The 26,433-nt window shown below is 45.1% G+C and overlaps 2 protein-coding genes across 3 annotated transcripts in view; one reads left to right on the top strand and one right to left on the bottom strand.

Annotated features, from left to right (window-relative positions):
* MKLN1 (muskelin 1) overlaps positions 1-19,620 on the top strand; it is a 102,519-nt gene extending 82,899 nt beyond the window's left edge. For both annotated transcript variants that reach the window (XM_039571222.1, XM_019292238.3), the window contains 3 exons: positions 280-382; positions 8,643-8,697; positions 10,600-19,620. In XM_039571222.1, the coding sequence (XP_039427156.1) occupies positions 280-382; positions 8,643-8,697; positions 10,600-10,721 (280 nt within the window). In that variant the 3' untranslated portion in view covers positions 10,722-19,620. The remainder of the gene's footprint in view (positions 1-279; positions 383-8,642; positions 8,698-10,599) is intronic.
* An 850-nt stretch (positions 19,621-20,470) lies between these two features.
* The window catches only part of PODXL (podocalyxin like), a 45,062-nt gene continuing 39,099 nt past the window's right edge, over positions 20,471-26,433 (bottom strand). Inside the window, exons 8-9 of the mRNA XM_039571224.1 lie at positions 25,290-25,346; positions 20,471-24,073 (exon numbers count right to left, since the gene is read on the bottom strand). Of these exons, the coding sequence (XP_039427158.1) occupies positions 23,879-24,073; positions 25,290-25,346 (252 nt within the window). The 3' untranslated portion in view covers positions 20,471-23,878. The remainder of the gene's footprint in view (positions 24,074-25,289; positions 25,347-26,433) is intronic.

The following is a 26,433-nucleotide window of genomic DNA, read 5'->3' as shown; positions in this document are numbered from 1 at the left end:
TTTAAATTTATATATTAAGAAGTTCCTGTGCATATGCTTTTGATTATTTTTAGTAAGAATGTAACACTTTGCCCTTTTAACTTCTTTACACCCCAAAAAACCCCTCCTTCATGTTTCAGTCTGGCTTGAAATTCCAGGAAACACGAGGCTAAGCTGCCATTAACATGGTTTTCTTTGGAAATACTGTGATTGTTATGAGGATTTTGCTCTTTGTTGAACCAGTAGTACTTAGTTCTAAAGGAAATAGCTTTGCTCAAGTTTTCTGTCTCTTCTCTGCAGGTTTGAGGAGAAAGCTCAAACTGACCCTCTCAGTGCACTGAAGTACCTGCAGAATGATTTGTATGTAACCGTGGATCACTCGGACCCCGAGGAGACAAAGGAGGTGAGGATCAATGATCCTTGTCCTAAAGAAATTTAAGCTGTGTTCTCATTGAAAGTTTTGAGCCTCTTAAACCTGGGTTTTATTCAGTTTATAAAAGCTCTGCAGGTGCCAGACACTTTGCTGTATCATGTATTTCTCTGCACTTAAGTTCACACTGTTTTAGAAACAGTCAGTTAACAACTGCAGGTCCAGATAAAATAGCTTTTGTACTCCTAAGAGTGAAGACTAAGCCTTTGTTTTAATTCCAGTGTGCTGGTGTATATTTTGGGAGCTTTAATTGAAATGTAAACTCTCTGAAATGTCACCAGTCTGTAGTTGGTTGTGCATTGGAAAGGGAATAGAAACTTACTCATGCTGCCTTTTGGCTTCTCAACATTCAACATCTCTGGGGAGGGAAAGTTTTTTCAAAGATGATCAATATTTGTGGAAGTAGTTTATATATATACATTGCTTGCTACCCTTAAAATCTCATGTCCGTTGCCTTTTGAATATTATCCAGTAGGCATGTTCTTTATTTATTCCAGGAATTTGTTCCCGTTTCCTGTTTTGATTCTAGTACTGCAGTGCATGTCACTTTACAAAACAGATTAAAGAAATAGTGAGAAGTGTCAGATAAGGTGGTTGATTTGACTCTGGCATTAATTTCCACATGGAATTTGAGTTGTGCCAGCGTTCAGCTCCTGATGGGTAGATAAGGAAAAGTCCGTGGTTCTTGCTGTCTTCTTTCCTTAATGACTTGGGAAGGGATTCAACAGCTCCTTTTATAAAATCATGATAGGAGGAGGGGCAGTTCTATTCCATGCTGAGTCCCTGGATTAAATCACCTAATCTGGTGGCTTTAACTTGCTACTTTAGCTAAAGAAAAGATTATACAGACACTGAAAGGTCTTGGGGGAGAATATGCTTCTTACGTGTGTGCAGGATGAGATTGTACGGTTAGAACTAGAAAAAAAGTTTACTCTTATCAGGATCTTGGAACTGATCACATCTGTCATAAATTCTAATCAGCTTTTATAAACATGTGATCCAACAAAACATTCAAGTGCTGTGACACTCTGTTCTTTTTAAATGGTTTCTTGTTCAAATTGTCCCATATCAAGTAATTTCACATCCTTTCCAGTCATTTCTAGCATAGGAAATACAACAGATGATCCTGCATTTCATAAGGTAGAAAAGGAGATTTTTTTTTCCCCCAATATGTACCATTTTCCCAGTGTGGTAACACTTCCAGAGTCATTTAGGTTGGAAAAGACCTTTAGGATCAAGTCCAGCCATTGCCCCAGCACTGCCAAGGCCACCACTAAACCATGTTCCCGTGTGCCACATCTATATGACTTTTAAATACCTACAGGGATGAGGACTACACCACTTCCCCAGGCAACCTGTGCCAGAGCTGGACAACCCTTCTGGTGATTTTTTTCCTGATATCCTTAATTTGAGGCCCTTTCCTCTTGTCCTATGTTTTACTCCTTGGGAGTGACACACCCCCCCCCCCCCCCCCCCCCGCTTTCCCCTCCTGTCAGGGACTTGTGCAGAGCCACAGGGTCCCCCCTGAGCCTCCTTTTCTCTGGGCTGAGCCCCTTTCCCAGCTCTCTCAGCTGCTCCTGGTGCTCCAGCCCCTTCCCAGCTCTGTTCCCTTCTCTAGACACCCTCCAGCCCCTCAGTGTCTTTCTTGTTGTGAGTGGCCTGAAACTGAACACAGAATTCAAGGTTTCTTCTTCCTGTTTGAGCCTGTACTAACCCGTACCATACAGCCCCCATTCTGATGCTCTCTTCTCCCCTCCTGCTACCTCCCACTCCTGTAAGATGTGTCCCATGTTCCCTGATGTCTCTTTTTCTCCATGTCCCACCTGTGTGCTGGTAGCCTGTCTCTCTTCAGCCAGTTACTCCTAAGGAGATCGTGCATCTCATGGCTGGCTGGGCCTTGTTATTATTCCCTGAACAGCAAACAGCTGTGGTGTGATGAGCAAGCTCCTCTCCTAGTTCCTGCTGCCTCCTGTCACCGACAGACTGAAGGAGCTGCTGCAAAAGCTGCACGTTGGGCACATCTGGCACAAGAAAGCCTTTAATATCCTGCTTTTCCTTTTCCCAGTTCAGTGTGCAGTGTTCAACTTGTCCACCTTGTAGGAATGGAGAATTTACATGACTGCATGGGCTCCTCTGAGATTTTGGGGGATGTAGTAGCTGTATCATACCAGGTAGAAATAGAATAAAATGTTTGAAAAAAAGAATTACCCCTTTTCAGAGAGCACATTGGTGTTCTGAACATTAATGATCCAGTGAATGAGCTTACATAGCTCGATCCAGCTGAGTGAATATATTGTGGATTCTTTCTCTGCAGGCCTAATGTCTGGTCCAAACAAAATCCAATAGCTTCTGTCTGTCATGCTGGGCCGTCGGATCAACACTCACCATTCAGCACAATTAAAGCTTCCATCCATTCCAGCCATCTCCAAAAATCATTTAACCGTTTCTGGGACCCTATTTTTGTTTGGGTTTTGTTTTGTTTTGGTTTTTTTAATTATGATTGTTATTCATTGTGCTGGTCATAAAGCTTTAACTTCCAAAGCTTTTTTACACTGGCCAGATCTGCCAGGGTGGTGGCACAGAGCCAGCTGCTGGGCTGGTACTGACTGGGTGTATTTCCAGTTGACGTCAATTTACCTTCCGGTTATCACATCGAGTTGGCTTTTTGCTCTGGCATTGCATCTTCAAATTGCTCCTGTGCTTTCCAAAGGACTGACGCAGGCATTTTGGATTCCATATCGAATTTCAAGCACCAGTTTGATTGTGTCTCTCAGCCCAAACACCTCCATACCCTGCCTTTATTTGATTTGTATCTTGATTAATACCGAAGGCGATAGATGTGATTGGCTGCAGCCATTGAGTGCTGCAAGGCTTCTTAGTGTGGCAGAACTTTAGGGAATCAATTCCTGCTTGTTTTCCCCTCTTTCCAGGGTTACTGTTAAATTTGGGAAGGACCAGGCTGTGTAGTTTTGTCCCCAACTTTGTGCAATAATTCTGGAGACTGGCCTGTATGGCTTCATGTTTTATGGATGGAGATCTGGGTGGTGTTATATACCATTACAAGCAGAATTTCCCCTTGTGGTGAGGCTTGCTTGCTTTGTAATAGAAGTAATTCCTTCTAACTTAGTTAGGCAAGTCTGTTCAGCTGTTTGGAGTTGGATGCCAAGGAAAACAAACAGACTGTTCTTGAAACTTACTTTGGCTTTAGTAACCAATTTTGTTTAAAGTAGCATGAATGATTGATAGTAGGAACATACCCCAAGATTTTCATTCTGTTGCTGTGAATTTTAGGGATGCTAAGAGGACTAGATTTTTATTTCCCTTTTTTATTACTTTAAAGTGAAGTAGATGCCTGCAAGTAACAGGTATTGCATGGGTGCTTGGTTTAGTAGCCTCAGGCTGTGTGCCAGCAATTTCTCTGCCCACAAATGCAGATCCAGTTCTCTTTAACTGTGATTCTGCTTGAAGTCCCTTAAACCTCCTCAGTCTGTTCAGTGTTTTCCAGTCAGTGGATCGTTCTTACTGGCTGTGGGTTAATAGCCCCGTCACTGTAGGAAAAGGAGGGAAAATCCCTAGAGAATGGGGAATTTTGCCCATGATTTAACAGGTTAAAAGTTGTATAAAAGTGTCATTTGTTCGTGTAAAATTTTCTGCTGGCATGGGTGGTCTCTGTCACACACAGATGTGAATTTGGTGGTAGATTGCAACAATAGACTTTTAAAGATAAAAAGACAGTCAAAATAAATATCAAATTGAATGCCAGATTTTGTACTTAGAGAAGAGCAGGTGCTGTTAAAGCACAGAAACATCAGTAGTGCATGTACAAAAGCTAAAGATGCTCCTTGAACACTGCAGTAATCATGCCCAGAGCTTTGCTGCTGTTAAATGGGCTGCAGTAGAAATCAAGATGACACCAAAAACGTCCAGTGCTTTCCAAGTATGGGAGAGCAGGATGATTTTGTACATGGAGATTCAACAACTGATGAAGCTCAATCCCATGATTGTTGTAAAACAGATACAAAGCGCAAGGAAAACTTGCAGGATGTTTTTCTTGGAGCATGGTAGGAGAAAGAGCAAGGACCTGGAGGCCAATCTGAGGCCTGACTTGCTTGTAGACTGAGACTGGAGGCCCCTGTTCAAGGCTGCTTCATACTTTCCATTCTTAAGACCTTGTCTTTAATAAATTTGACAGATAAAGCCATCGGGGCCCAGAAGTATTGTTTGAATCTGCATTAGACTGATATTTCTGGGAAAATTAAAGCTCAAATGGGAAAAATAGTTCTAGGAAGGAGGTAAGAAAAGCCTGTTTCTCTTCTTTGTGTCCTGCTGTGATTCTTTGTAAAGCCTCAGAGCCCAAGGGCTGCAGGAGCAGAGGCTTTGGAGCCAAGGAGCCTCTACAAAAACAGCGTTCAGCCTTCCCAATTTCAGCAACAGCTCCGTCCTCAAAGGGTTTGAGCCTCTCTTTGAGCCTGTGCTGGGAGTCACCAGCCCCAGAGGACTGATCAAAGCTGAGGAACTGGTTTATGCTGTGATCTGAGCACTTACACACATTACAGAGGAGGAGGAGGAGGAATTGTGTCTGATTCACACAACCTGCCCGGTATCCCAAATGAGAGTTAGTCATTTCCCCTTAACCATTTTGTTTGTTCAAAGGCAGAGGTGTGCAGCAAATATATAAAAATAGCCATAGTATAACCTTTTATTAGTTATCCATATGTGTTTATCTGCAAGGAACCCCTGCCTCTCTTCAGAAGGTTGGTTGGATCTCTGAGAGAAAAGTTAATTGTGTAACAAAGGGGACTGCTGTCTTTTGTCTTTTCTTTGGAATGGATGAAGCCAGTGAGCCAGAGGGATTGTCAGAAGAAAATGGGTGGTGGTGTGATTAAAGCAGTTGGATGCTTCTGCTGGATAATTGAATTCTGGTCTTGCCTCCATAACAGAGTTGCTGTGCAATATTAAGCAAATTGTTTTTCCTAGATAGTCATTAATTGGGTGTTTCATTCTGGTGCCTGATGGGAGATATCTGAGGTGTGATTTGCTTGAGGGCTTTGCTTTTCTGTGAATTCAGAAGCTGTTGCATAACACTGCATATTTTGAAAAATCAGATACTGTTAGTTTCAAATAGATCCACAATTAATAAGAATCAGAAGTGCCATCTGTTAAAATAACAATTAATATGATAAGAAAATCAATGAAGAAAATAATTCCCTCTTTAGAGCAGAGCTTGAACTTTGTGAAGAAAATAGCACATTGGATATCTGCTGTGAATAGTTATGTAGGAGACCTGGTGTTGAGTGAGCAGTAACTGTCCTATGCTTTGGGAAAAAAGTAGGGATCCTTTGGGAGAATATTGTAGGGTTTGGGATTGTAATATGAATGCAGAGTGAACCAGCTTAGGCTCAGCACTGTCCTTAACTGATGTTCTTAACTTACATGCTTGACTTTTCCATCAGGAGCTGCTTTTCGAGTGTGAGCTGATACACAAATTTAATTTCAAACCGAACTAACAACAGCCCTTAAGGTTAACTGAAGAGCGGTGCCATCAGTGGAGAAGGAAACAACATCCTCCTTCCCCACAAAGCTGCAATGAAACTCGTAGCCGTGAAAATCCATCGTGTCTGGTGCAGATCAGGCTGGAATATTTGGCAGAGGCCATTTTCAGCAGGTTCTGGTCTCAGTTCAGCAAGTTCCTGGCTGAACCCTGCTCATCTGGCCTCTTAGTCGGGCACCTGAGCCCCAGGGTGGCTTTGTGCTCCCAGCAGGGCTTTGCTGCGACAGCCCGGGAACCCCTGGAAGCACGTGGCATCCGCTTCATCCCAGCTTTGTGTGCCACCAGGCAGCTGGCAGCGGGCCCGTGAGGTAATTGTGTGGGAGGGAAGGATGGCCAGGGCATGGCATTTGCTCTCAGAAGCTGCACAGATTTAGCCACGGGTTTTATTGGAACTTTTGGAGCTATTTATGCTGGGCAGCTGTTTAAGTATGGTGCTGCTGGGAAGCCAAGCTGCTGTCACAAATGAGGCTCACGGCGGAATCCATGTGTGGCACTGCAGTGATTTCATGTAACCTTAGGCCTTACACTAAGGAGGGCACTTTGCACCCTTCCCCCCACTTCTGCAAGTTGTCAATCCCATATCTTTCTAACCTGTTCTTAAACCTTCCCACCGTACCCTCCCCAAAGGATTCAAACTTACCTGGCACACTACAGTCTTTATTTTAGCCTGTTTTTTCCCTTGATGTCACATTGAAACTGATCTTACTGAAGTATTTCTTGCACTTAGTTGTGGATCTACTTTTTGTAGCAGCCTTCTGCATCTGTGACTTCTGGCAGCTTTGCACTTGACTGTTGTTCTGTGGAGGCTCTGCAGCCCTGACTCCTTTGAGCTTTCTTCATAGAACTTGGTTTTCAGACCACTTAATTTTTTTTCTAGTGCTTTCCTCATATGTTGCTAATTGATACAGGGCATCCCAAAATGGGCACTTTATTGTAGAGGAGATTTTAAAACCTTGATAACAGCAAGAGTATTTTATTTAAAGATTCTGCTCCTTTTCATGCATTTGTCAGTTTTATAATAAAGTGATACTGATCTATTGCAGCTCCTAAGTGCGTTTTTCACAGAGCCTCTGCACCTGTTTTGTATTGCTGATTTTTCCTCTTTATGTTGATTTGCTCTTGGCCCTGGTGAAATGCACCTCAATCCATCATTATAATTTGGATTAAGTGGAAAAACAGTTGGAAGGCTGTCTGTTCCATGCTGGCAGTCAGTCTGAGTGTGGTGTAAGGTCTGGTGATCCTGCCCTGTTCTGCCAAGCAGGTTATCACTGAAAACCCAGAGTGGTGCTGACCTTGGGGCACAGATGAATCACTCCTGATTCAAGGCTCCATTTTGATGTCAAACCATTGATGGCCACCCACAGTAAAGTTATTTGACCTGTTTGCCTTTCCTTCTTGGCTTAATCTAAGTGATGCCTTGACAATGTGCTTTAAATATCATATAAAAGTGTTAGAATTCCTATGAAAGTCAGAATGGACAAAGTCTATTGCCAAGTCCCATCCCTAGGGCCTTCTGCCTCATAGGAGAAATCAGATTGATGTGCTACAACTTGTTGTTGCCAAATTCACGTTGGCTGCTACTCATCACCTTCTCCACTCCTCCATGCCTACAAATTGTCTGTGTTCCCATTTTTTTCTTGAAATTGAAATTAAACTGATGGGTATGTAATGCCTGGCTGTTCTTCCCACTCATTCCCTGAACATATTTGCTTCTCTTCTGTTTTTTTCCTCCCTTCCTTTCCTTCGAGCTGTGTGCTGAAAAGATACACAGGCAGGAGACACAAGATTCCAAGGCTTTAAGGAATCAACTCTTTCTTTACACATGACAAAGCACTAAGCTTTGCTGTTCCTTGGGTAACTGAAAGCAGCAGTCGGGGCAGAGGAAGACACTTTGGTCACCGTCTATCAGTGAGACATGAAGGGAGAATAAAACCCTGAATGTGTTAATTAAAACATTTTTGTTCATGGCCCTGATGTTCCCAAACAAAGAATTTTTATTTTTAGTTATGAAAGTATTGCCTTAAATTCATGATACGAGATCTCTGGCAGTTCAGAAAGATTGTTGTCATTAGAATCATAGAATGGTTTGGGTTGGAAGTGATCTTAAGGATCCTTGAGTTCCAAACTCCCTGCCATGGGCAGGGGTGCCACCTACTAGATCAAGTTACTCAGGGCCCCATTCAACCTGGCCTTGAACATTGCCAGGGTTGGGTCATCCACAGCTTCTCTGGGCAGAGTTTTCTCTGTGTTCAAGAAGTTCATGCTCACTCCAGCAGTTACCCTGTTTTTGTGCCATCTAATCCCCAGCTGCTGAGCCTGTACCATGTTAATCCCTGGGATTGTTATTGTGTGGAAGGGACTCTACCTTCTGCTAAAGAGGCAAAAAATTATATGTAAAAAAATGAGATTTTAGAGCTCTTAGTCAAATACCTTTCATTGCATCAACACTGCTCTAATTCTAGGAAAAACCATCTGGCTTGTGCCAAGGTGACAAATTGTAGTGCTCATGTGAAAGTGCCTGCTGCTGTTATTCATGTGTATGGCACAGGAGTTCTGAGGATTGTGTAGAGAAAACACAGCAACTCTAAAGCTACTCGGACTTCAATGAATCCTTTGGGGTTTTTGCCTGTGTGGTTAATAACACTTTTTTCTTTCTTTTTCCCTTTACCTCCTCTTCTGCAGTTTCAGCTTCTTGCCTCAGCATTATTTAAGTCTGGCTCGGATTTCACAACTCTTGGTGAGTATTGTGTGTCAGAGGAATTACATGATGTTCCCTTTGATAATTACTCTTAGTTTCTCCTGGTTTTTATATCAAATGTTACAGTTCCTATCAACATTGCAGGCTCTTTTCAATATGCAAAGTGCCACTACCCAGACATTTGAGAGGTTATTTATAATGACCAGCATCCAATACCTCAAGCCCATATTTAAAACATCTGTCAACATCAGTGGTTTTAAACCAGTGCCTCCTGGGATCATTTTGTGTCTCTTATTACATCTGATCCTTCGCTCTTACCCAAGTAAACAGAAGCTTTGGTCAGAATAAAGCACCTCCTGTCATGTTACTTTGGAATCTCACAGCATGGCTACGGCTCTGTTTGCTGTGATAACTGCAATTCCTGGAGTAGTTTGGTTCGCTCTGTTCTCTGCAGAATGAGTTCTTTGGGCAGAGTGTCAAGAGCGAAGAAAACAGTGGCGTGAAGGGCTGGAAACAGGAGGGCTGAGCCAAAGCCATGATTTGTTTCACTGCTCTGTCCAGTTAACTGTTTAAGAGATCTCAGAGAGTTGTCCTGGGTGAGCTACAGGAAAGCTACAGGCAGAAATTACATCCTTGTAATGCTGGGGTGTCCTCAAGTCACTGAGCTCTTGCTAAGAGAATGGATGACTTCAGCTTTTATGGAGGCGTAATTCCCAGTCTGAGAAATTGAGGGAAAGAGAAAGCCCACTGCACTTCTGCCTAGCTGGATGAGGAAGCTCTGCTGAGTTCTTGTGGTTTGGAAGACATCAAGTTGACCCTATAAGATCAATTTTTTTAAAAGAAAGAAACCCCAAGTTTCAAAAAAGTTGGATTTTTCATAGACTCATAGAATGGTTTGGGCTGGAAGGGACCTTCAGACATCATCTCATTCCAACCCCCTCTGCCATGGGGAGGGACACCTTCCACTATCCGAGGTTGCCCCAAGCCCCATCCAATCTAACCTTGACCACTTCCAGACATGGGACATCTACAGCTTCTCTGGGCAGCCTGTGCCAGTGCTTCACCACCCTCAAATCTTTTCCCTAGTTTTAAGCATTTTTAAAGATGAGTTAGTTCTTCACTTGGTACAACATTTTATCCAGATTTTGGCTTTACAGATAGGAGGATATGTACGTCAAGAGGTGCTTTGAAAATCAAACAAAAACCCCAGCCCTCCTTGATTTGATTAACTTGGTTGACTAATTAACTGAAGAGTGAGTTCACTGAATTAAAAAGCATTCCTTTGAGATAGCAGCAATGGGAGTAATCCAAAGTGGAGGAAATCATTGTGTGCCTGCCCTGTTGTTCTTGCTGGAGGCTTCAGTGTAGGATTTGGATAAACAGTGCAAACCAAACCTTGCAGTATTGGGGGGCAGCATTTCAGAAACCAGTTTGCAAAGCTCCTGTGTGCCAATATGCAACCAGGTGCAAGTCGAGTGAGTAAATACCAACTCTTGAGTTGGGACTCCTGCTGTCAGCAGAGCTTGTCTCAAGGAAAACTCCAAGCAATCCAAGGGGCAGTTCTGGTTATGGCAGTGAAGATAATGAAAAAGGCCTGAGGACAGAAGAAATGAGGCACCAAATAAAAATAGCTGCACGAATTTTGTTTTTGGGACATCAGAGCAGTCCCCTGAGAACTCCTGCTTCCCCTGTTTCTTCAGGGCTGTCAGTGAGCTTAACAGGCATTTGTTCATTACTTTCTATGGCATTTTGATGGCAGTGCTGGCTTGGGGTGACATAATCTCTGTATATGTGCTCACAGTAGTGGGACGGAGAGCTGGCAGCCTTGTTAGTGGAGGCAGAGGGAGGAAACTGTTAACATTTCTCCTAAATGGACAATTCCCAACTAAACTGAATGTTTGGGATTGTGAGGACTGACTTTCCCTTTCCTTCCTCCCCCAGGATTTTCAGACGTTGACCACACATATGCCCAGAGAACTCAGCTGTTTGACACGTTAGTCAACTTCTTCCCAGACAACATGACCCCTCCTAAAGGCAACCTGGTGGACCTCATCACGCTGTAATGGAGCAATCACTGGACACATGGAAGAGGGGAAAAGCATCCATTTTCAGTATTTTAATTTTTTTACTGCATTGATTGACTGCTGGGATGAAGTTAATATAGTAACCCCTAGGTGTTTGAAAGGGGTTTTATACTTGTCTGGTGAATCCCTGGAGCTTTTCCCTTGGAGTAGGTTAATAAAATGTAACTGACGTACTTCTGACTAAATATATATATTTTTTCTGACTTTGGATTTTGAGTTAGCAAATGTAAAGGTGGGGGGAAAAGAAAAAGAAATAAAACCCAGATCTTTTTGCCTATGGGGGAAAATTTAAGATTTGTGAGTTGTCTGGGATTAAAGATGATGGGTTTTATTTTGCGTTTCCTGAGGAGGAGGGGGGAAGAGGTTTTTCTTTCCTCATTTGTAGCTAGTCATGATGTATTGCTTTATCCCACAACTCCATCCTCAGCAGCTGAATGACTTGGTGGCAGGACACTGGCACGTGTTGAGGTGATGTAATTTACGTCCTGAGTCTTGTGCTCACGGTGTGTCGCGGGAAGGCGAGCGCGTGTTCTGAACTGTCTGTCTCCTCGTCCCAGAGTCGTGCTGACAGTCGTGTCTAACTGCATCTGAGACTCCATCTAAACTGACTACCTACATCCCTGTCTCCTGTTCTCTGGAGCCTTCCACTTAAACCTAGCAGGCAAGAGGGAACCTCAGAGATACTGCTGGAAAACGGGAGTGCGGTCGCCGTCCGCATGGGCCCCTTTTCAGGAGTTGATCTCTTTGCTGCTGTGCTCTTCCACTGAGAAACCCTGCGGGTCCTCGGCGAGCCTGGCAGAACTGGGTCTTCCACCACACACACCCCCAACCTCTGCAACCTGACCCTGGGTTGGGTGTAGGATTTCTGAAGCAGACTGTCTTTGTTTCCATGTACTTCTCTGTGCATTTGTCCATGTGTACATGTACAGGGCGTTGCTCCCAACAGCTTGTCTCCTTCCTGTGTAATGCAGCTCCCTTGTCAATGCATTTTAGACGTAGATCTGAATGTGAGGGAGGCCTTCTTAGCATAAATCTCTGAAAATGAGCTGATGCATATGTATAGAAAATATATTCTCCCTTTTGCTGAAAGTGTTCTTTATAAACACTGTAAGGGCTTGGTGCTGCACTGTGAGGTGGAATGAAGGACACGCATACCCAGCATTAGAAACTCTGCATTCGGTGTCCATGAGCATTCAGTACACACTGGCAGATGTAAATATTTATATGAAACTGCAAACCCTTCTGTCCAGCAGTGTTCATGCCAGTCGGGTATCATTGCTGCACCCGCTGTGGCTCCTGTTGAACTTGGTGGAAGTCCTGTGTGTGCAAAGATGATTTGGACTCTTGAAATAAAGAGTTAGTTGAGTGTCTTTTTCAGAGATCAAGTGTCTGCTTGCTTTGATTGTATTGCCTCTTTATCATGTTCTTTGTGTGACTTTTGTAGTCCTGGTGCATTAGAAATAAATTTCAAAATCTCATACTAGTATTTAATCACTTAGAAAGGAATAGTGTTGTCAGAGGCCAGGCTTGTCTTCAGGGAGGACTGTACAAATGAAGTGTTTTTAACCTGTCACTTGAGACTGTTCAGACACTGTGCACTTCAGTGGATGGCAAGTTAGATGTCTGGGGAAGAATCCACTCAGTGTGGGAAATGAAATCTGATGAAATTGTTTCTTTGGAACATGGCAGGTTTTTTCTTCCTATTGGCATGGAAAGTTTTACATCACTGCTTGGCTTTGTGGTGTGCTACCTGTGCTGAGGCTTTGTTAACTAACGTAGAGTTTATACAGTACAAATGTACATACTGGGGGAATATTATGGCTGAGGTGTTGCTTCCCTTGAGATCAAACCGAGAGCTTTTAATGCAACCAGCCAAAATTCTGCAACCCTCTAGTACTTAAATTTAGTGCTGCTGTGCTCCTTTATCACTTGATGCCATTGCTTGTGTATCCTCAGCTTCAGTCAGATGATTAAATGGTCTTTTTGACAGTTGCTAATTAACCAAGCTCTTTGTAAACTGTTGTGTGTCCACCTTGGATGGCTAAAAGAACCCAAAAGATACACCTTGGTGGAGGAGACCTGGCGAGCAGGCAGGGGAAGTTCAGGAACGCCCAGAGCTGTGAATGGCATTGCTGGTGAGCAGTGCACTGTGTCAGGTCTGATTTGTGTGACAGGAATTCGATCCAAACTCATTGTCCTCTGTGCCAGGGGTGTGCGCGGGGCCCGGCAGCCTCAGCTCTGTGTTTTGTAGCATCGTGCAAATCAATGATTTGTCTGAGCGAGGGGAACGTTGCTTCTGCAGGACTGACAGTCCCAGCTAACGAGAGCACTTCAGGATGATCAAATATTGACCTGCCTTTGTCCCGAGCAGATCGATGCCGCTCGCACCAGCACAGTTCATGGATTACAGCTGGTGATTAACCAGCAGAAACTTTGCTCAGCTCTGCAGTTATTCGTTGAGCAGCAGAGGCACCATGTGGCCAAAGAGGTTAATCCAAAGGGAAGGCTTCTTGTGGCTTTGCCAAGGGTCTTCCCTTCTTTTTGTCCTTAAGGCTAGGAGTCAAATGATTTCTTTGCATTGGTGTATGCTACGTTACAGTCTTTAAAATCTAATAAAAAATTCTGAGCAGTGAAGTATAAATTCCCTTTCAAAATCAGCCAGTTGTTGTCAGGCAGTGACACAGGCAGTCTGATTTTCATTGCATGCTGATCTTTAAAGACACTGGTGATATTCCAGGAAAGCATTAGACGTGCTCATTACAGAAAGCCCGAAATACAGACAGTAAAGAAACCCACGGGATCTGAAAACAGCCACCTGAAAACGTTTCACAGCCCAGTGCATGCGAGGTTATAAATATCCAAGCTGTGCGTGAGAAGTCTTCAAACTTCACCATCGTTGCTTGCAGGCTGTGTCTGAGGCTGCTCTTTAGCTTAGACAAGACAAACATACTCTATTTGCCTTTAGATTATAAAGTGACTTTGTGTAGGAACTTCACGCCACATAATCTTTGCACTACAGTGAGTAGTTTTATCTGTAAATTCTGTGTTAACCTGTAAATAAGGTATTGCAAAGGAAAGCATCGTTCCTTATCAGAGAGGAACTCATTCATCATGATTGGGGTCTTTAAAGCCAAAGTTACAAGGTTCTGGTGTGTCTTTTAAAACTGGAGGAAGTCAGGATGGGATAAACTTGATACAGACATTCAGACTTCACTCTTGGTTTAGCTTTTTTAAAAATACCCTTTGAAATTCCTGTGTTCGGTTTGTCACCGACTGACCCTTACAATATCCTTCAGTGGATCATCTCCTTGGATAACAAGAAATTATTCTTTATATTGTTCCTGTCAAGTGACACATTTTCTTAGAGAAATAAAGCCCTTCAGAATTAATTTTTTTGGTCACTTGGATTAGGTAGAATTAAGTGAGTTTGTTAACGTTTGTCTTACACAACCCCTCACAGTAGTCACAAGGCAGAAGTTGTTAAAGAGTCCTCCCAAAATTACCTCTCCAAGCATGTTTTGCTCTTGGGGTGTGACCCTAAATGTTGTCATGTGGCAGAAGGACTTTGTTACATGTTAAATGAGATTGTAGCCACCTTAGCCACCTTTTTGCCTTTTTATTTTGAGGATCCCATTAGTTAGTATTGGTCCTGGGAAGGCCTGAAGGGTGATGCAAAATGTTCCTGGAAAATAGTTGCAGGTTTTATCCTCTGGCTGTTTTAAAGATACTTGTGATGTGTTTATTATTATAATCTCTTCCTTTTGCTGAGCATAATGAGGAGGGAGAACTTTGTCTTGGAAAAGTTTGTTTGCCCTTTCCCTGGGTGGCATCTTGCATGGGTAGTTAAGGTAGTCGTACCCAGTTGCATAAGTGAACCTCTGGAATTAGGTTTTTGTTTGCCTGGGATGGCTCTGGGTGTGCACAGGTACACGCTGGCTCAGAGATCAGGCTGGAGCTTCCTACCAGAACTTCAGTTAGCAAAATCTTACTCTTATTTTGGAAAATCAGTATGGGGACACCCGATTGGAAAAGCTTTTCTAAGGCATTGATTGCCTTGTGCAGTGGCAACTAGAGGGAAAGCAGAAATTTTCCTAAAGAGCGTAGAAAAGCTTCCCTTTGTGAATTGTCCTGGATGACTGTTAAATGAAATTGCTGAAACTTTTTGGTCATTGATTATAATAACCCAGCCTGAAAATTTAATGATTTAATGATGAGAGTTTAAAGATTAAGAAGTCAGTAAGCAAATTAACTGGACCCACCTATTTGCAGGAGGATGGCAGAGGTGTGGGGCTCGTTGCCAGGATTGCTACAGCTCATCTGTGTGTTTCTTTAATTGGCAGCCACGAGTGTCCAGCGCTCCATGAGCTATTCCTTCTTCCAGAAGAAACTCCTTCCAAAGCCGAGTAATGACTCTGGAAGAGAGTTTTTCATAAGGCTTTGTGGAACAGCTGTTTGCTGAACCATTTTCCTGATGTGTGCAAATTTTTCGAAGGGAGTTTTCTCTGTCCCAAAGTCGTGTGCTGACCTGGCCCTGCTGTGCCAACCTGCTCTGGGGAGTGATGGATTCAGTGTCCTGAGTAACACTTCAAACTTGTTTGCTGCTCTTACTGTGGGAAAAATGAGCACTAATGCTGCTTGTTTCAAATGCAGGAGGGTGGTAGGTACCTGTAACACAAATACTGTCAGCTCTCTTGCTGCCTCCTGCATTTCAGAATCAAGAAATAAGTACTTTTGTAGAATTTACCGAGTGAACTTTAGGTTTGAGTAACTTCTGTACAACCTCCATCTCTGTACAGGCAGTAATTCTGCTGATGTAATGCTGTGCCACTTCTGGGGAAAATGGCAAAAATGAGTAGATACATTTCCATTCAGTCCCTTTGTTTTTAAAAGTGGAAAAATGTCTTGTGAAATCTTGAGTCCCCGTGTATGCTTTGAATTTTAGCTTATTAGTTGGCTCAGAGTTAAGGAATGTTTGGCTATTGTCAAGTGAAGTCCTGACGGTAAAAGCAGTTCATGTATGTCTCTGGAAGTGCTTGTGTTGTTTTATAGCTGTTCTTACTACAGAAACAGAGGTGGACTCAGTTGAAAATTAAAATTATTGGTGTTTTGATTTAGGGGGAAGATTATAGAAACTCTGAGCTTGGCCTGTTTTAATAAGTACATGTGTTAATTTGGAGATGGGTCTTATTTTGTGAGAGGAGAGTTTAAGAACAACTATATGACTTGATATAGATTGCTAGTAGTATATAAGCTGTAAATACTGTTGAAATGTAAATGTGCTGTCAGAAGCTTGTTAGTGTATCTAAATGCCTGTGGGAGTGGGAGACCTGATCATATCCTGTCATGGAAAAGGTTATACTGGAGATTATTCAAGTTGTGGTAATGGCTTATAGGCAAAATCCCTCTTTTACTGAAAGCTTCTATTATAATGAAAAGTTGGAGTGGAAAAAGTAGGTTTACTGTACTGGAACCAGGATAAGAGTCCATGGCTCAGCACTTGGATAAATTGACTCCAGATGCTTTTGTCCGTAGGCAATGGATCCAAACGCGGTTTTGCAGTGGAAGCCAGTTAATGACCTGCTTATTGCTTCTGGAGAGTCCCAGAGGAGAGCCTCACGGGGATGCCAGCAGGTATCCCTTTGGCATTCCTGCAGAGGTCACAGAGCTGGCTGGAGTTCGGGATTAGCCACGTGTGCTTCGGTTATATCCGCACAGCTCCAAGGAGGATGCGGTGGCTGTGTGGGCTGTGTGTAACTCCAGCTGTATGGCTGAGGTGTGGAGCTCTGCAGGGCAGCCCCTTGCCCAAGCACAGGTCCTGAGGATAACACATTGCTGCTTTCTGCTTTGCTTTCATGGACTCGGTTTGATGGGGCTGAACTCCAGATATTGCTGTGACCCAGATTCAGTGCTCTGCTTCCAGTGGAGCTGCTGTCAGTGCATCACCTTGGTACCCTGAAATCTCAATTTATACTTGATGCAGACACAGTTCCACGTTGGCTTGGTTTCCAGCTGTTTGCTGTAAGTCAGCACAGCTTTTACTGATGACCTGGGGAGTGTGAGTGCTGTCAGAACTCACTCGACTGTTCAGCTCCAGTGTGGCATCACAGTTCATTCCTGGAAACAGGGATGTGAGTGAACAGCTCAAAACTGGCTCTATCAGGTTAGATTTTTGGGTTTGCTACTAATTTGAAAGGAGAGTCTTATCACGAGCAGGTATGATGGTCAAAGCACGACCTCTTGGTTATTCCTTCATTTATTCTGACTTCTCTTTTCCTGTGTGGCTGTTCACTGCTATTAAAATGCTTCAGACTTCCCTGAGTTTAATGGGTACCTACAGAGGAATTGAAGGTTAGAGCTGTGTAGTGTTATTGAGGCATCAGTTTCTCCACATCATGCTCTGTTTGCTTCCTTTGCAAACCTCCTTCCTGCTGCCTCTGAAACAGTCAGGAAGGATCCTTGTGATTAACATTGTTCTTTCCAGGGCTGTTTCTCATCCCGGGTAAGGACAGGGAAGTGTGGGAGATGATTTCCCACTGCAGCACAGACTTATTTCCTTGTGCCCTTCCATGGCCCCACATTCAGTCCTGTGATACTCCTTCCTTCCCATCTCAGGGTTTATTTTGTGTGACCTCAAGAAGAAAAAGGTGATGGTACCAGCCCTCAAGTTGTCCCAGGTTCCTGCACCTGCTCTTGTTATCCCAAAATTTTCACTAGTATTGGGGTGTTTGGTTTATTTCTGCAACATAGCAGGGCAGAGGGAATGAGAAGATAAATAGTCTTGGGGTTAATACAGGGATGCCTGACTGAGTAGATCCATAAGATGTGGTCTGTCCTTGTGGAAGAGCTTTGAGGAACTCTCCTAACCAGTAGCGTTGCTGTTTAGAGCTGGTTTTACAATGTGAGCTGGATTGTTTGGCTCTTTTTCAGAGAGAAGTGATGTAATATTGGGGTCTTCTAGTCCTGGAGCTTCATCTCGAGCTTTGGCCCCTGTCTACCCCAAAGAGAGGATAATACAATTTTATTCTCTCTTACAGCAATTGCAAGGAAGCCAAGTTGGGCTTAACCCTGCTCAGACAGACTGGAGGTGGTGCAGCACCACTGGCTTTTGGATCAGGTCTGGGTGCCTTAAAGGATTGTTAAAACCTAAAAGTGTTCTGAGCTTTCTGATGAAAGCTGCCAGTTGGATTAAAGGAGATTAGGTGCTTTTTAATTAATATGGTGGTGGGGAGGCTAAACCACAACAGTGGCTCCAGTGGTTGCAGTCATCTTCACATCCCAAATAGCAATGGATAGGTTTTTCTCCCCAGTGACAGGAAAATATACTTTAAATATCCTGACTTAGTAACCAAGGGATTCAATCAATTACTCAGTGTTTCACTAAGCAGAGAAGTGCTGCGGTGTGTGAACAGGGTCTGTTCATTTAAAAAGCCACTTGGAGGCTAAAACGTGATTTTTTTTTTTTTTTTTTGAGGTTTTGACAAAAACCCAGCTCTTAAAAGGGGAAAATGGAGGAGAACTATTGTGCTGTTGACTTGTTTTCCCCTCCTGTCTGCTGTGGTCATCAGGAATGCAAACTAGCAGTGGAGGGTGAATATTGCCTTCATCTCTCCCTCCTCATTCCTATCCCTCCCATTGATGTTTTGATGTACAAAACACTCCTCACTTCAGAAGCTGCTGTGCGGGGTAGTGGAAAGGAAAACAAACCCCTCGTTATTAGTAGCTGTTACTTTGCTAAAGCTGTATTTCCTGCTGTGTCTTCCAGCACTCCCTCCTCCACAGAAGGAAATGAGGGGGTGCTGGGGAGACCGTCAGCCAGAGAAAAGAGCTTAATTATACAAACAAATGTGTTCATGAGAGTTTTGAGAATTGGAGGCCCCGAACCACGCAGACCACTTTGCTGAGGGACAGAAATTGAAAGTCTGTGGGCTCATTCCCAGTTAATTGGAGGTGACATTCCCATCCTTGTGGGCTGGTGGTATTGTACATGTTGTGCATTCAGATGCTGCGATGCAGCATGTCTCATTTTGGGAGTATTGAGCCTTGTTAAATGTTTGCCCTTTGAAACTGCTGCAGTTGCCCCTCTTAGGGGATTTGGTGGCATAGACAGGACCCGGTAGCTTGGGGTCAAACACGGTGAGCTGGCTGGACACCATCACCTGGTTGGGGTGGGGTTTTGAGCTGTTTGTTGAGCTGTTGCCTCTGCTCTGATGGTATCACTGTAGTGTGTGATGGTTTGTCTGGACCTTCAGTGTTCATTATCTTGTCCTCTACACCCCAGTGTGGCCCCCGAAAGCTGGTTCTCCCTCCCTAATGCTGCAAGTGTGAGTGTCCACCCCCTGTCCACAATTTGGCCTCTCTGTTCTGTTTTGGCACCCAGCTTGAAGGGTTTGCACCTCCACAGCAATCCTGCAGGCTCTGGTGTCCGTCTGGATTCCCCTTGGTGTCTGTCCTGCAGTTGTTGTCTGGGACACCTGAGCACAGGAGAGCTGAGCTGAGAGGTGTGGACAGCCCTGGGCTGGAAAGGAGCATCCACGGGGTGATGAAAGCTGTGAACTGCTCATGTGTTTTAATAGGCATATCAAATACTGACTGCTCCTGTGCTGAGCCCATGGTGGTTACAGGCATCTTCCCTGGACTCTGGTGATTCCCCATCCCACCCTTTTCTTTATGGGTGATCTTTGTTCAGCCTGGAATGTTAATTTTCTTCCTTGGCATAAATCATCTTTGATGATTTCTGGGTTGGTGTGTGAGCCCCATGCTGTACATAAATGAATGAGTGATACGAGGAATATCTACAAATGTAGTTATGTTGTATGTAATGTACATAAGGAGAGAATGTATTTTGTTCATTTTTTTCTTAATAAAAATGTATATGCTAGCAAGGGTGTTGATTTAAGATCTTTTTGTTCTCACATCGCTTTGGAGAGTGGAAAAATGCCTGTGAAGGTCTTGTAGTGTTGGAGAAATTGTGAAACCAGTGGTGCATTATGTCTGGCCCTGTTCCTGATGTCACTGATGAGCTCAGTCAGTATCCCATAAATCCAGCGTGTTCCCAACATTCACAGGAACTTTTACTGGGGAGGAACACGGAGTTAGAACATAGGCTGCTGCAAAACGCTGATTTTTAATATCTGACTTCAGCCAAATTCTTTTTTTTTTTCTTTACATAAGCAGAAACTTAACGTGGGACAAAATGTTTTATTTTGGGCACTTGAAGGCCAGCCGAGCTGCTGAACTGCCCACGCTGCTGCTGCCCCTCTGCTGCCCTTGGGTGATGCCTCTCCCGCTTTATGGGTGTGAGGTTTGATTGCCTCCTCCACAGCCTGCCCTGAGTGTGAGGAGGGGCTGCAGGCCAGGAGTGAGTTAGGATGAAAGTAAGGGTGAAATGCAGAAATAAGGGTGAGCTGCCTTTCCCTCTGTCAGCCTGAAGGCACCAAGAGCTTAAGCAAGTGCTCTGGCTGTGGTGGGGGTGCCCTCACATTGCCCCAGCTGCCCACCCCTCCAAGTCCTCTGGTTTTTAAATTGAATAGGTTTTCCACTACTATAATACTGCTTCTGCATAGGAAAAATACAGGCTCTTCCATGGCTGGCTACCTTGAAGGTCTGGGTTAGTTTTGTTCCAGCTGGTCAGTGTTTTCCCATGGAGCATCTCCAGAGCAGGAAGCTGTGGCCCTGGAGCACCAGCTCTGCCCTGCCCACCCCTCCCCTCACTCATCCAAAGGTACGAGTCTTTTACATAAGAATGTTTATTGACAGAAATACATGATGCTCTCAAAATATATTTGTAGGAAAATGCAAGAATAATCTCTTACAATCCAGTTCCTCAGTAAATTCCAGTGTAAATCAGACTCCTGTCCCCGTGAGAGATGCTGCTACACACAGTATGTAAGAGCTCTACTATATGTGCAAGGCTCAACAGGTAACCACCTGGGCAATCAGGTTTTCCTTCTCCAGTCCCTCACAGACTTCTGTGTGTCTTCTGTAGGCAGCAGTCACAGTATCAACCTCATCAGCTGGGTCATGGCACTGGGAGCGGGAGATAAAATGCTCCTAAAGTATTTACACGTTTCCTCATGAATCTGAAAATAGAAAAGTCTCTTGCAAGGACATCTGAGCTGCTTGCAAAGCTCTCACCAAAAGGTAAGAGCGAGAATCTCTTTGTACAACGTGTGGGATGTTAAAGCTGTTTTGGGGGAGAGAGGAGGAGCGCAGGGAAGGGAGGAGGGGCAGGGAGGAAGGAAATGCCTTGGTAAATATTTATTTTTTTATTTATTATTTTTGGTGTGACAGTTATGGCTACAGTCTACGAAGGGAAGGGTTAAGGCCAAAGATGCTCATTGCTGCATTTCCTACCTGATTTTTTTTTTTTCCCCGAAAAAGAATGTTCTCAACATTAAAAAAAAAAAAAAAAAAGTACTGTTTTCTTTTCCTGTGGAAATAGTTCTTTTAAATAGGGGAAGGAAAATCTACTATAAAATATTAGTGGTTTAAAAATATGGTGTCTGGAAAAATAAATAAATGTACAATTCCTATTCAAATATAAATCACTGTAAGCACTTGCTGAGCAGGTAATATCTTCACTGGTCTCTGCTCGGAAAGATTTAAGGTTACTTGATCTCAAGCCTCTGTAGGGTTCTCTTGGAAAGTCTTTGGACCTGACTCATTAGAGCACTTTGGCATCTCTTTGCTGGGAAGGGGGAATCTTTAGGCACAAGCTAAAGCCTGACCACCTGGAGATGCCCTGCCAGGGGTGTCCTTGTGGCAACTCCAGCCCCCATGGCCACAGCATCACTGCCGCCCTGTTTTCACTGTGTTTATTTCTGGGAAGGACAGAGGTGTGAGGTCAGGGACCTGCTGCTCACCTTTCAGGGCAGCTGGGAGGCCAAAATCCTCACCAGAGCAATTGTGGATGCCGAGGCCGCTTCTCTGAGCCTCATGGCCATGTTAAAGAGCTGAACTTGATGCTGCTAGAACAGGGGTAAAGTTGTGGCATGGAGTTAGCTGGGCAAGAGCTGTGTTTTCCTGCTTCATGTCAAAATTTAATCCCCTACCAGGCTGGCCTTTAGCTTTTTCTTTCTTCTTTTAATTTTTTTTTTTATTTTTAATAATTTTAAATTTTTTTTTAATTTTATTTTGTTATTTCCCCTCCCCTCCAAAATTACTTCCCCATAGTGCAGTGCACAGGTAAGTGAAGTGTGCAGAATACATTGCTAATGAATAGCAGGAATATTTACATACAAAAATATAAAGGTTTGAACACTTCAGACTCTGCCCTTCGGTGCAGGACAGAAGGGGGAAGAGCCACATGTATCTTCTGCCAGTGCCTGTCATGGGGCTGAACAAACCACCCCGATCCTCTCCTTCCTGAGTACTCCCAACTCCACCAGGGTTTCTCCAAGCTTCCCATTGCTTGGCTCTGCTTTTCCCCTCATTCAGGGCAGCCATGGGAGCAGATCCCAGTCGGGTTGACTTGGTGGCAGAGCCCAAAGGAAATCTCCCCATTGTGCCTTGGTTTATGGCAAGCAGGGGAGAAGGGCTGTGTTCGGGCATCGCTCTTATCTGCAGCTCCTCTGGTTTGCAGAGGGATTTGGGATAAGCACCATCCTCAGGTCAGGAGAAGGACTCAGCCAAGTGACCTTCTGGTCCTCATGTGCTGGAGGATGGTTCCCACTGGTCCCTGCCTCTGCCAGGGCTGAGCTGCTTCACCAGAGCAAAGGCATGAAACTCTCCCCCTCCCCAACCTTTCAGAGCCATTTAGGAGCTGTGGTGGGCAGTCAAAATCCAGAAATGGCCTCAGTCCAGCCGTGTCTTTCTTCTCCCCTCTAAAGACTTCAGCAAAGGGAGACCTGGGTGACAGACCAAGGGCTGCAGGACAAAGCTCAGTCCCAGCTTTGCTGCTGAGCTGGAAGTTGCTTTGCAGGTCTCTGTTGTCTTAGTGGCTTGTGAAGAGGAGCTCAAGAGCGTGGACTGAGCTTTTAAACCTCGAGGGGAGGAAACACCAAGGGCTGTACTGGTGGAAAACCCTGAATGCCACCAAGCTCCCTGGCTCCTGTTCTGCTGCTCTTTTACCTCTTCTGCTGCTCAGGCAGGAAAATGTGCCCTCAAAAATCACAAACCATCATGGTGTGTGTGTCCCACAGTCTTGTGGAGGATGGATGAGGGCTGTGAGATGCTGCTGTGTAATTCCTGGAAGGCATTCTATAGGGAAATGCAGCACCAGAGCTGGACTCCTGCACCACAAAACTGCCAACATCATACCTGGACTAGAGACCAGGCATCACTCTTGCTCTCCACACCCTTCCTAAGAGGGATGAACTCAAGGAATTCCTCCTTCTCCTCTCCCTCCATCTCATCCTTTCAAAACAAGAAGCTGCTGCACCTCTCTCAGTCTCCAAGTGGGTGCAGGATCTGTTCCACAGCCCCTGGCAGCAGGGCTGAGCATCACTTGGCACTGCTGCATCCCTCCCATCCCGCTGGGTCCCGATGCATCCATTTGCCTATGGCACAACGAGGAGCTCTTGTGCGTTTTAGCTCTGAGGAGAGGATGGAAACCGGATTAAAAAGGAACAGGCTGTTCCAGCTTTTTCCACTCAATACCTGGGTGTCAGGGAGGGCAGGGTGATGACTAAACAGCGTGGGCCAGAGGATTTTTCTAGCTGTAATTGCCAGGTGCTGCTTTGCTGTCAGACGTGCTCCATCTCCCGTCCTATTTACTTCATTTCTCTTGATTTTTGAGTCGCTCCGTAGCTGGAGGATGCAGCTGGCGTGGTTGGATGTGGGATGGGAGGAGACATGCTTGGAGGAGACACCAGCAGCTCTTCAGGAGCAAAGCCACCCTGTTTGCCCATGATCAGGTCTGGTGTGGGAGGTGGATGGGGGATGGAGGATGCTTGGCCAGATGTGGCCACCAAAGTGGCTTGTGTTGATGTGCCCCAGAGGTGTCTTCTCATGTCCTTTCCTCTTCCATCCTGCACCCCATGTGGTGGCACAAGGGGCCATGATTAGTTCATTAAGGGATTTTCTGCCTTTTGGGGGGAATCTTGCCTTATTTTGGAGCTGTGTGTGCATGTGTGTAGGGTTTATTGGGGTTTTTTTTGGGGGGGGTGGTCGTTTTTCACTTGATCGACTTCTGCATCTTATAAATGCGTGTCCTCTTCTTCCTCCAGGTCCTCCTTCATGAGGGTGTCCAGAGGAACGATCCAGCTGTCCCCCAGCTCACCGTTGAGGTTCACCTTCTTCTCCTGCATTTCAGAGGAGGTCTCCATCACCTCCAGCGTGGGGTTGTCGTGGTAGCCGTTCTCCATGGTCTGCATCTCCTCGGTCAGGCGCTGCTATGAGGAAAGAAAACCATGAACCCCACTGAACAACACCTTGGCCTCGCTGTGAGCATCACCTCAGGGCTGTCACCTCCCAGCCAGCTGTGACAGCTGCCCCATATAGATTGATGTAACTACATAGAGAGACATTCGTGGTGAGATTGAGGTGGGGTCAGCGAGGGGATAGCATGGAGCTGGCAAGAGGAAGACTCTGCTGATGATGGGAAGGAAGAAAGAGCAGCCAGAGACATGTGGAAAACCTCCAGGAGCAGCTGCCAGCTTCAGTTTGTTCCACCCAGGATGTTGGGAAGAGGCTGAGCATCGCTGCATCCCAACTCCTGCCTCCCTACCTCAAATCTGCTCTTCCCCTCCCCTTTCTCACCACCCCTGTCTTTGTTTAGTTGCTCTATTATTCTTCTCTTCCTTAACTCGGGAGTAGTCCCACCTGCCAGATCTTGAGCATCATCCCTCCTCATTCTGGAACTCTCTATGACAACCAGGCAGGGAAAGATGCAATCAGGCACTTTGTCACCCTGGTCCTTTGGTGTGATGTGCTTCAGGCTCCGACTCTGCCCTTCATCCCTTGGCAGAACCCCAGCCCATCCTAATTTTGCATCCACTTGGGCTCCTTCATCCCCATCCTTCCCTAGAGGGATTCAGTGGGGAGGTGCAGTCCTTGGTCAGCCTTTTTTTGGGAAGCACAGGGCACTCGGTGGGTCCTTCATGCCTCTCCTTCCCTGGAAGGATTCAGTGGGGAACTGCAGTCCTTGCTCAGCCCTTTTTGGGGAGCCCTGTTAAAATCTGCCTGGATTCACAGCTTGCTCTATTACAATGCTCCTAGTAAATGTCAGGAGACAGGCGTGGGAGGGAATCCATGGAGAAGGAAAGGGATGGAGAAGCAAAACTGCAGGGCTTGGTGCTGGCAGAGGGGCTGCAAAGGCACTGCTGGGCGTCCCCTGTGTCACTCGTGGCAGGGGGGATGTGGGTGGAGATTGGGGGATGCTCGAAAGCAGAGGACACATCTGGGCTCTCCCAAGGGCTGCTTCCCTGTGGGATTGCTGGTCTCCCACCATGGCAAGGCACCCTCCAGCCATGCAGCGAGGAGAAGGGGGCTGTAAAGCTGGGCTTTAGTCCTGTTAAAAGCTCCTGGGCCCTACCAAGCGCCGGAGGTGAGAGCTGGGGGTGTTACGGATGCGGCGCCCGCCCCTCCGATCCCTGTGTTGGAACTCACATTAAAGATCAGGGCCACATGTCCATCATCAAACCCGGGGACATCAGGGTGGATGTTCTGGGTATTTCCAAGATAAAACAACAGGGAGGGAGGTGAGGGGGAGGGAAGGTTGGAGGAAAAAAAAAAAATAGAAAAAAACTTTCAAGTCATTTTTGGAACTGAAACAGAAGGAGAACAAAAGAAACCACCCCAAAACAAAGCCAGGAAGGAGGAATGCGTTTGATTTTCAGAACTAGCTTTGGTTTTGCTACTTTGCTCTGTGCCTGGTGGGAATTTACCTCGGGAACATCCAGCTGGGACTGGTACCAGTTCCTCTGCACCAGGTTATTTTAGGGACATCGCTAAAAATACCTTATTTCTACCTGTTTTCTGAAAATCATGGGGCATGTTGTACTGTTCTCTGTCCCTGCTGGGATGTTTTTCACCCCAACCAGGGAGGTTTCATCCAAGGGGTGATGAAATCCTGTAAGCTCCAGGACGACCACAGCACAGGTCAAATATTTATTGAGGTTTTGCATCTTCCCCTATTTCTTCCCAAAAAAATCAAGCCTGGTAAGTACAAACAAGTCTGACATTGGCACTGGTTTGCTCTTCCCTCCCTCCTGTGTTCACCTACCTTGCACTCTAAATATTTAAAGCTGTATTCCTTGTTTTCCCATGGGGCAGATGTTGGGATCACTGAGAAAGGATGAGCTGGTCCAGGGGAAAATGATTTGAAGTAAGAGTGAAGTAGGTTTGCTTCTCCATTGGAAGGGTGGTTTGCCCTGATTGTATAATCTGATTTCATAATTATTTTCTCTTTCTGTTTCTGTCTGTCCCAGAGCTAAATCCTCAGGAAGAGCAGCTGGGACCAGTGCGAACCTTGGTGCCCCAGGGCTTGGGAATGCCCAGTCCTTGCAGGTGGACTAAAATCACCCGGGATTGCTTCCTGAGATAAAACTCACATTATTTTATCTTTCTGTGTTGGTTCTTCCTTAAATCCTGCTGCTCCTGCTCTGAAATTTGGCCCTGGCCCAGCTCTTGCAAAGGCTGAGCCCTGTGGTGTCGATGCCCCTCCTGCTGATGCCCTCCTTCTTCCCTGCACGCAGGGGGGCTCCCTGGCACCCCTGGGGGTGATTCTGAGCACCCAACTCAGCTCCACTAC

The sequence above is a fragment of the Corvus cornix genome, chromosome 1A, assembly GCF_000738735.6.
Source record: "Corvus cornix cornix isolate S_Up_H32 chromosome 1A, ASM73873v5, whole genome shotgun sequence".
NCBI lineage: Eukaryota > Metazoa > Chordata > Aves > Passeriformes > Corvidae > Corvus > Corvus cornix.
Note: the sequence above shows the minus strand (reverse complement) of the source record. Positions and strands in the feature narration are given on the sequence as shown.